Source organism: Penaeus monodon, chromosome 3 (genome assembly GCF_015228065.2).
Source record: "Penaeus monodon isolate SGIC_2016 chromosome 3, NSTDA_Pmon_1, whole genome shotgun sequence".
In the NCBI taxonomy this organism is placed as follows: Eukaryota; Metazoa; Arthropoda; class Malacostraca; order Decapoda; family Penaeidae; genus Penaeus; species Penaeus monodon.
This window is the reverse complement of record NC_051388.1, coordinates 49,285,420-49,296,991: the sequence shown is the minus strand read 5'-3', so window position 1 is coordinate 49,296,991 and position 11,572 is coordinate 49,285,420. Positions and strand designations below refer to the sequence as shown.

The 11,572-nt window shown below is 34.5% G+C and overlaps 3 protein-coding genes across 3 annotated transcripts; all 3 read left to right on the top strand.

The window, feature by feature from the left end:
• The first annotated feature begins 1,062 nt into the window (after window positions 1-1,062).
• LOC119587448 (pro-resilin-like) lies at window positions 1,063-1,814 on the top strand. Its single transcript, XM_037936179.1, has 2 exons — window positions 1,063-1,134; window positions 1,379-1,814. Exons 1-2 carry the CDS (start codon window positions 1,063-1,065, stop codon window positions 1,742-1,744), a joined length of 438 nt encoding a protein of 145 aa, XP_037792107.1. The 3' UTR covers window positions 1,745-1,814.
• A 3,340-nt stretch (window positions 1,815-5,154) lies between these two features.
• LOC119587437 (pro-resilin-like) lies at window positions 5,155-6,205 on the top strand. Its single transcript, XM_037936171.1, has 2 exons — window positions 5,155-5,223; window positions 5,778-6,205. Exons 1-2 carry the CDS (start codon window positions 5,155-5,157, stop codon window positions 6,141-6,143), a joined length of 435 nt encoding a protein of 144 aa, XP_037792099.1. The 3' UTR covers window positions 6,144-6,205.
• Window positions 6,206-8,043: 1,838 nt separating this feature from the next.
• Window positions 8,044-8,852, top strand: LOC119587426 (pro-resilin-like). Its single transcript, XM_037936160.1, has 2 exons — window positions 8,044-8,055; window positions 8,176-8,852. The coding sequence occupies exons 1-2, from the start codon at window positions 8,044-8,046 to the stop codon at window positions 8,551-8,553; spliced, it is 390 nt and encodes a 129-aa protein (XP_037792088.1). The 3' UTR covers window positions 8,554-8,852.
• The last annotated feature ends 2,720 nt before the right edge of the window (window positions 8,853-11,572 follow it).

Sequence of the window (11,572 nt, the reverse complement as noted above, 5' to 3'; positions counted from 1 at the left end):
TCATTCATAAATGTATTTAATATGAAGAGCGATCTCGTGTAGCAATCTTGCTGACCTGCGTTCAAATCCCTCGCCTCCAGTGGATAGTAACCCCGGCCTTTTCTTGCAATTTAGTATGGGTAATTATGAAACACACAGCACGTCACACCAAGAATAGCCATTGCAATAAATGAAATTATTTTTTTTTATCATTAATTATTATTATTATCAAATAAAAGAAAAAAATCCGAATAATTTTAACCGTTCAATTATTTATCCTGCATAATTTTTCGAGAAGAATCGTGCTAAATCGTAAAAAAATCGAGAAAAGTCTGTAAATATGTGTATGAAGAGATTTTGGTCGAATTTTCAGTTTGTTTAAATATGATTTTACTCTCAATGAGTGTGTTACCCGATGAGGATGTTATACACACTCAGAATATATATTTTGGGCTACATTTTTATCACACATTTCGCTTCTATCACAGATCACCTATTTCATCAGTTGATGCTATTATTTGTTTTATATTACACGTACATTCCTCAGATAGAGATTTTGACATATATATGTCTATTAATTAAGACATTCCGAAGATTTTTTTTTATAACAGCTATAACCTTTGTCTGTGGGACGGAAGGAAATAAATTTGAACTGAATTGCGATACCTGTTACTCACTGTTGTGTACTGATGTACATGTTTAGTATCTACTATTATTGTTGTTATCGTTATTCCTCTTATTATTATGGTCATCATTATCATTATTATTATTGCTATTGCGGCAAAGGATAAATGACTAAAACCCCCCCTTGAATTAAAAGTAATTCTTTATATGCAACGAACATATTGACAACACTGGTTAAGATAATTCTAAATGCCAGTAGACGGGGCTCGTGGTCACAAATTTAAGGAATTCCAAGAGGGGAGACCATCGTTCCAAAAGTTGATGTAAATCCATGGTGTTCACAATACTTTAGCACCATTGTGTCAGTTACTAATACTTTCCTCAAGAAGTCGAAGTCTCTAAAGTTGTTGTTCATTTTATTAACCATTATTTTATTACTGAAAGCATGAATCTTTATAAATGGCTTTAAAAGGTAATGTTCACTGGAAGGGGAAATTAGATCACAAGAATCAAGGTTTTCTTGTTGGGATGGTATTTCCTGACGTCATTACATGGGCGGAGTTTTTCTTAGCCTTATATAAATGGAAGAATTCTCTTTCTTCTTCAGTCTCATCACATTCTCACTCCACAAACATGTCATTCAAGGCATGTCCTATGTATACATTATTCAAGAAGTTTCATATTTCCTTTCTTGGCTTCTGAAAGTCGTTAAACCTATGTATATAAAAAAAATCTTCACCTTAAAAATGATACTAATGATTGAAATACACTTCAGGTATTTGCACTGGCTGCCCTTGTGGTCGTCGCTATCGCTCGTCCAGATAGCCCCCCTACATATGGCTACTCTGCTCCTACACCCTCTTACGCACCCGCCAAGTACGACTTCAACTACGCCGTAAACGACCCACCATCTGGCAACGACTTCGGACATCAGGAAGCCCGTGATGGAGACAACACACAGGGATCCTACTACGTCCTTCTTCCCGACGGTCGTCTTCAGAGGGTAACCTACAATGTGAACGGAGATTCCGGTTACGTGGCTGATGTCACCTACGAGGGAGAGGCTCAGTACCCCACCCCAAAGGCCTCCTATGGTCCTCCTCAGCCTTCCTACAAGCCACCTACACCTTCCTATGCTTAAGGAACAGTACCAAGGATATTTATTGAACTCGTGTTTTTGTAAATACTAGATATTAAACCAGCAATCTTTATTTTTATTAGTTTTATATCCGATACACTATATTTTAGAAAACTTTTGTATCCCAGAAATCGGAATATTAAAAGTGCATATTTCTTCTTAGCTTACATAAGTTGAAAAATTTAATTATTGAGGCAAATGTTCCAATACAGCATCTGACGACTGACTGAATTACAGAAAAAGGAATCTGTGTTCCAAGCAACAAAAGCGACCGCCTTTGTTTTGCTGAATTTCCTTGTCGATCTTGTGCTGCAGAGGAAGTATAGAGAAAATATATATATGGAAATAAATTGAAGGTATTTCGCAATCAATGCTGGCCATAGTTTAAAATTCTTATGACAAACCCAAAGAAATAAAGCATACATATATCCGTGTGTATGTATGTATAAAAACACATTCATACATGCATATATATATATATATATATATATATATATATAAATATATATATATATATAAATATATATATATATATTGTCGTACATACGGATAGATGTGTGTGTATAAACACATATTTACACACACATATATATATAATATATATATATATATATATATATATATATATATATATATATATATATATAATATATATATACTGTATATACACATATATATGTATGTCTCTACACACACACACACACACACACACACATGAATTATATGTATATTTACATGAATATACATATATACATATGTATGTATGTATATATGTGTATATGTGTATGTATATGTGTGCACATATATACATTTGTATATATGTGTATGTATGTATGTCTGTATCTATATCTATCTATCTATCTTTATATATATGTGTGTGTGTGCATGCGTATACTTTTATATATATATATATATATATATATATATATATATATATATATATATATATATATGTGTGTTTACACACACACACACACACACACAGACATATGTATATCTATCTATCTATCTATATATATGTATGTATGTACATGTATATATTTATATATGTATATATATGTGTGTATGCACAAACACACACACACACACAGATACACACACACACACACACGCACGCACGCACGCACGCACGCACGCACGCACGCACGCACACACACACACACACACACACACACACACACACACACATAGTGTGTGTGTGTGTGCGTGTTTATACAAACATACACGATCACACACATATATGTGTGTGTGTGTGTGTGTGTGTGTTTGTACATGTATTTACACACTCATAAACGCATATATATTTAAATTTATATATATATATATATATATATATATATATATATATATATATATATGTGTGTGTGTGTGTGTGTGTGTGTGTGTGTGTGTGTGTGTGTGTGTGTGTGTGTGTGTGTGTGTGTGTGTGTGTGTGTGTGTGTGTGTGTGTGTGTTTACGTATGTGGTTGTGCGTGTTTAGGTATTTATACACATAGGCGCGCACACACACACACACACACACATGCAAACACATGTATATATATATATATGTATATACATGTCTTTGCATGTATGTATATGTATGTTATATATACATATACAGTATATATATATATATATATATATATATATATATATATATATATTGCTACGCCAGTGGGTCTTTGTCTCTGTGCGAAACATGTGTTTACATGAAGGGACCTGGGCAAACATGTCGCAGCTGGCTGTGAGCGGAGGAGCGGAGGAACAAGCCGAGAGACGGAGTTGGGCGCTGCTCCTGTGAAGACCTCGTGTGTGCCCTTGTGACCTGAGATAAACCTTGTGTTGCCCTGTTATAAGCTGTATTGTGCTGTGTGACATGCTGGTTTCCCCCCTGTATTGTGCCTATAGAAAAGTGTACGGGTAAATAACTTGTGTAAATAAAGGAAAGACTGTCAACGTGTGTTTATTTCGTGCCCTGCCTCGCGACTTGGCGTTTTCCCTCCCGGTGTTGTGGGACGCTGTGGTGCTCGGTGCCTCTTGGAGCTGTTCAAATATCACAAATCCCACTCCTGACACCATTTGTTACGCCGGTCCGCCTCGTCTCTCTGCCACCAACACAAGGCAGGCTAGGCAGACGGCGTGTTATATACAGGGTCGTGAACACTGAACAGCTCCAAGAGGCACCGAACACCACAGCGTCCCAGAACACCAGGAGAGGAAACGCCAAGTCGCGAGGCAGGGCACGAAATAAACACACGATGACAGTCTTTCCTTTATTTACACAAGTTATTTACCCGTACACTTTTCTATAGGCACAATACAGGGGGGAAACCAGCATGTCACACAGCACAATACAGCTTATAACAGGGCAACACAAGGTTTATCTCAGGTCACAAGGGCACACACGAGGTCTTCACAGGAGCAGCGCCCAACTCCGTCTCTCGGCTTGTTCCTCCGCTCCTCCGCTCACAGCCAGCTGCGACATGTTTGCCCAGGTCCCTTCATGTAAACACATGTTTCGCACAGAGACAAAGACCCACTGGCGTAGCAATATATATATATATATATATATATATATATATATATATATATATATATATATATATATATATATATATACTCTTATATATACATACATATCCAAATAACAAGTAAGATGATCTTCATGTCATATGTGGAGAAAAGAGCTTCGTAAGCATATAATTTCTTATTTCAAAACGACACAGCATAAGCTACTTTAGTCTAAAAGTTGGCTACGAGACATTATTAGCCAATGGAGGTCAACATATTTTAGCAATCTCTGTTCCGTCAATGTTTGATTGTCCATAATTCAGCTTACCTATTTTTTAAATCATACTCGCATACTTCAACTATAGATTTAGACATGGATGCCTGTTAAGACATTTGAAGTAGAAATCATGTTTTGAAGCAGAATTTGGTTTCATCTAATTTCATGTGGCTATAAACATACCATAATGAATCAGATCTAAATGACGATATCTTCACTTAGAAGTTTAGTATCTATCATTGTTGTTATTCCTCTGATTATGACTACGATCGGGATCATGATCATAATCATGACAACTTATGACAATTTATGAAAATATGTAAAGTTAAATATGCATATTGGTATTTTCTCAAACTTGCTACAACATTGAATCATAAAATACTCCATTAATAATGCGTCTTTTCTTATACATGCCACTACAGTTCAGCGTGCTTAGATACTTTGTTACATATTAAGGTAGGTGGTCAGTCCATTGGGATTAGTTTGTTAATTCCATTGTCTGTAATGATGCTTAACTATACTGCAGTTCTTAACCTCTTTACAAATACGCTTCCTCTAACTGCTGGGGCATAAGATAAATGAAACCCTCCTTTGATTTAAATGGAATTCTTTATAAGCAACAGATAATTCTAAATGCTAGTAGATGGGGCTCGTGGTCACAAATTTGAGGAACTCTAGGCAAAGAGGAGAGACCATCGTTCCAAAAGTAGATGTAAACCCATGGTGTTCATAATACTTAGCAACATTAGGTCAGTTACTAATACTTTCTTTTTATTATTATGAATCGTTATGAATGGGTTTAACACGTAATGTTCAAAGCGACATGTGAGCAACATTAGGTCAGTTACTAATACTTTCTTTAAGAAATCAAAGTCTCTAAAATTTTTGTTCATTTTAATAACCATTATTATTTTATTATTGAAAACATGAATCATTATGAATGGGTTTAACACGTAATGTTCAAAGCGACATGTATCAGCACTGGAAGGGGAAGTTAGATCACAAGAATCAAGGTTATCTTGTTGGGATGGCATTCCCTGACGTCATTACATGGGCGGAGTTTTTCTTAGCCTTATATAAATGGAAGAATTCTCTTTCTTCTTCAGTCTCATCACAGTCTCACTCCACAAACATGTCATTCAAGGCATGTCCTATATATACATTATTCAAGAAGTTTCATTTCTTGGCTTTTGAAAGTCGCTAAACTATGCATATAAAAAAAATCTTCACCTTAAAAATGATACTAATGATTGAAATATACTTCAGGTATTTGCACTGGCCGCCCTTGTGGTCGTCGCTATCGCTCGTCCAGATAGCCCGCCTACATATGGCTACTCTGCTCCCACACCCTCTTACGCACCCGCCAAGTACGATTTCAACTACGCCGTAAACGACCCACCATCTGGCAACGACTTCGGACATCAGGAAGCCCGTGATGGAGACAACACACAGGGATCCTACTACGTCCTTCTTCCCGACGGTCGTCTTCAGAGGGTAACCTACAATGTGAACGGAGATTCCGGTTACGTGGCTGATGTCACCTACGAGGGAGAGGCTCAGTACCCCACCCCAAAGGCCTCCTATGGTCCTCCTCAGCCTTCCTACAAGCCACCTACACCTTCCTATGCTTAAGGAACAGTACCAAGGATATTTATTGAACTCATGTTTTTGTAAATACTAGATATTAAACCAGCAATCTTTATTTTTATTAGCTTTATATCCGATACACTATATTTTAGAAAACTTGTATCCCAGGAATATTAAATCATATTTTTCTTAGCTACATAGTTAAAAATTTATTATGGTGTCATAATTAGTGCTGAATTACGAAAAAAATCTTCAACCCCCTTTAACCGTTTTAAGATATAGAAAAAATATATATAAAATGATATTTCGCAATCATGCTGGCCATAGTTTAAAATTTATGAAATAAGCATACAATATCCGTTGATAGCAAATTAATATATATTATCAATAAGAATTGTATTAAAACAAACAGTAACGTTGTTGCTGTTTTTGTAAGATTTTTGTCGTAAATAGGATATTTTGGATAAATAATATTTCACACACATTGTATATTAAATTTATAAAACATATAATATAAAATAATATATTTTTACTGTATATAAAATATATTATTCTCTACAAACAACAACACAAATAATTATATTTATATTTACATAAATATACATATATAATATGTATGTTATGTATATATATGTATATGTGTATGTATATGTGTGACAATATAACATTTGTATATAATTTATGTATGTATTCTGTATCTATATTATCTATCTATTTATATTGTGTGTGTTTGTCATGCGTATACTATATATGTCTCCACACACACACACACACACAACATATATTAATACTAATATATGTATATGTTGTTTTAACACAACACACACACAAAAACAGAATATGTATATTCTATTTATCTATCTATCTATTTATATTGTTGTATGTAACTTATATATATTATATATGTATATATATGTGTGTGTTACAACACACACACAAACACACAACAATACATACCACACACACAACAACAACACACAACACAAACACATAGACAACAACAACAGAACACGCACACACACACACGCACGCACGCACACACACACATATACGTGTGTGTGTGTGTGCGTGTTTATACAAACATACACGATCACACACATATGTGTGTGCGTGTGTGTGTGTGTTTGTACATGTATTTACACACGCATAAACGCATATATATATATATATATATATATATATATATATATATATATATATATATATATTTTTGTGTGTGTGTGTGTGTGTGTGTGTGTGTGTGTGTGTGTGTGTTTAGTATGTATGTACATGTATATACATATGTATATACATGTCTTTGCATGTATGTACATGTATGTTATATATACATATACAGTATATATATATATATATATATATATATATATATATATATATATATATAATATATCATATACAGTATATGTATATATATATATATATATATATAATATATATATATAAATATATATATACTCTTATATATACATATATATCCAAATAACAAGTATTCTCTAATCTGTTCCTATGATCAGGATGTTGATGGGAGTCTAGACAGAAATCTTTATAATGACATCTGTATTGTGGTGCTTATGATAAAACAGGGGTATAGTTGAATATCTATATTAAATTGGAAGTTTCAAGTCTGTGGTGCACTTGATAATGAAAGATCAGTGTAGCCAGTAATTGAGCTATTAGATGGATATTGCTAACAATCACACTCGTGATTAGTATTTCCCAGGTTTGACACGCTCATAAAAGCAGAAACTTCAAACGTAAAATTCAGACATGCAGTTATATAAAATCATCTGAGGGGAAAACTCGGTCACTTGCGGATCAAGGCAGTCTTGTTGGGATGATATTTCTTGACGTCATCAGATGGGCGGAGTTTTATTTCTGAAATTTGGTATAAATGGTAGTACTCTCTCTGCCGCCTTCAGTCTCATCGCAGTCTCTCTCCACTAACATGGCGTTTAAGGCATGTGCTATATATGTAGTATTCAAGAAGTTTATTGCACATTTCTTGATTTCTGAGTGTCACTAAACATACCAATGTCTTCACCTCATAAATGATACTAATGGTTGAAATATACTTCAGGTATTTGCACTGGCTGCCCTTGTGGTCGTTACCATCGCCCGACCAGATAGCCCACCTAGATATGGCTACTCTGCTCCTACACCCTCTTACGCACCCGCCAAGTACGACTTCAACTACGCTGTCAACGACCCACCATCTGGCAACGACTTCGGACATCAGGAAGCCCGTGATGGAGACAACACACAGGGATCCTACTATGTCCTTCTTCCCGACGGTCGTTTACAGAGGGTCACCTACAATGTGAACGGAGATTCCGGTTACGTGGCTGATGTCGCCTACGAGGGAGAGGCTCAGTACCCCACCCCAAAGGCCTCCTATGGTCCTCCTCAGCCTCCTACAAGCCACCCACTCCTTCCTATGCTTAAGAAACAGAACTAACGATATTTATTGAACTCGTGTCTTTGTAAATACTAGATATTAAAATGGCAATCTTTATCTTTAATAGTTTTTTATCCGGTATATGGTCTCAGTTGTAATTTAGAAAGAAAGTGTTTTGAATATTAAAAGTACGCATTCCTTCTTAGCTTGTTTTGTAAAAAATCTCTTTATTAAGAGAAATGTTTTAGTGTATCAATGGCGACTGACTGAAATACAGTCCAGCATTTTATTATGAAAAAAGAATCTGTATGTGATCTCTTGCTATGGAGGACCTATACTAGTTTGTTTTCACTGATGAAAAAAGAGCTTCGTAAGCACAAATTCATAGAGCTTCTTTTTACAGTATAGTCTTTATGACATAACTTTATTCGGAATAAATGATGTAATATGTATTAGGATGTAGTGGTGTTTTTTCATACATACATACACATATATATGTAAATATATAATTATACATATACACACAGAGTGAAGCATTACCTATGCTTGTGGAATGTTACTGTTTGGATGGCGCCGCGTATCTTATATAGAAGCAGTGGTTCTCTGCCAATCTAATAGGGTTGGATCATTTACAAATGCTTGTACGGAAAAAGTGCCATTTTCGTATGTCTTTTACAGTTTGAGTTGATTTTGTGGCTATAATGAGATGATTTTCACGTCATATGTGGAGAAAAGAGCTTCGTAAGCATATAATTTCTTATTTCAAAACGACATAGCAAAAGCTACTTTAGTCTAAAAGTTGGCTACGAGACATTATTAGCCAATGGAGGTCAACATATTTTAGCAATCTCTGTTCCGTCAATGTTTGATTGCCCATAATTCAGCTAACCTAATATTTTTAATCATATTCTCATACTCCAATTATAGATTTAGACATGGATGCCTGTTAAGACATTTGAAGTAGAAATCATATGTTTTGAATCAGAGTTTGGTTTCGTTTCATTTCATATGGCTATATATATAACATACTGAAACAGATCTAAATAACGATATCTGTTACTCACAGCAATGTATTAATGTAGTGTTAACTTCATTATTCTTCACTTAGAAGTATAGTATCTATCCTTGTTGTTGTTATTCCTCTGATTATGACTACGATCGGGATCATGATCATAATCATGATACAGCGATACAATACAGCGTCTGACGACTATGTACATGAATTACGGAAAAAGGGATGTGTATTTCAAGCAAAGATGACGACCGTCTTTGTTGTACCGAATTTCTGCTGCGGAGGAAATATAGAGGATATATAAGGACATAAATTGAAGATATTTCGTAATCAATGCCGGCCAAAGTTTAAAATTCCTATAACGAAACCCAAAGAAATAATGCACAGGCATGTACCCGTGTGTATGCATGTATATAAATAAATTCATGTATATACATTTATATGTATAAATATGTAAGCTGTGTATGCATAAAATATACTATAATTATTAATTATATATATATAAGAGTTATATATCTATATATATATATATATATATATATATATATATATATATATATATATATATATATATATATAATATATACTAATATTGTACTTATATTCATCGTGTACATGTGATACTAAACACACACACACCATGATATCAATATATAATACTTAACACCACATAGTATGTATGTGACAACACACTCTCTATTCTTCTTCCCTTTTAACGGTAGTTTCATGTCTGGAGCGCCGTGGTCCAGCATGAGACTTAATTGGAGTTTTCATGTTAGTGATCTCTTGGAGTGAGTACGTTAGATAGGGTCCCCAGTTCTTTCACGAGAATCCATATTACCTTTTTAGGTAATCATTCTTCTCTATTTTTCCGGGTTGGCACCAGCACTTGACTTGGGCCTGGCTTGGCCACCCAGTGAGCTAGGTAATGAGACAATCAGGTGTAAGTTCCTTAGCCCAAGGGAAAAACGCAGCCGCCGTGTGACTCGAAAATCGAATTCAGTATTCCTTGTTCGTGTACAGTCTTGAAGTCGATGCTTTCAACTTTTCGGACACACGCGCACCCTTTATACAACACACATATTTGTTGCACACACACACATAAATATGCATACACATATATACATATGTATGTATATGTATTATGTATGTATATGTATGTATACCTGTATATCTAAAGATGTATGTCTGTATACCTGTATATCTAAAGAATGATGTGTGTGTGTGCGTGCGTGCATTTAATATATATACATATACGCACAAACACACACACGCATATATATATACATATATATACATATAATTATATATACATATACATTTATATATATATATATATATAAATATATATATTATATATATATATATATAATATATATAAAAAATATACAAATATAATATACTGTATACACAAGTCACACACAATTCATTATAAGATATAATGTATACACAACAATATGATTTGATGATATTATGTTATTATTTGATGTATTGTGTGTGTGTGTATGTATACATTAACACATATAACACATATTAAACGACAGTGTGTAGATTGCGTTAATAGACTACACAAACACACACACATGCGTATATATTGTGTGTATCATGTACATGTGTGTGTTTATGTGTTTATGGTGTAGATGTGTGTGTATGTTGTATTGTATACCTTGATAAATATAAGACACAGTATAGTACCTATGTATTGATAGTAGTGAAGTTTGAAGTGTGTGATGCATTTTATAATGAAATATCACTGTAGCCAGTAACTGAGCTGTTGATTGACATTGCTAACAATCGCATAAGTGTTAGGTCTCATGATTAGCATTTTTCAATTTGACACGCTCATAAAAGCATGACCTTTAAACGTAAAATTTAGACATGCAGTTATGTAACATCATCAAAGGGGAAAACTGGGTCACATGCGGATCGAGGCAGTCTTGTTAGGATGATATTTCTTGACGTCATCAGATGGCTATCGCTCGTCCAGATAGCCCACCTACATATGGCTACTCTGCTCCTACACCTTCTTACGCACCAGCCAAGTACGATTTCAACTACGCTGTCAAC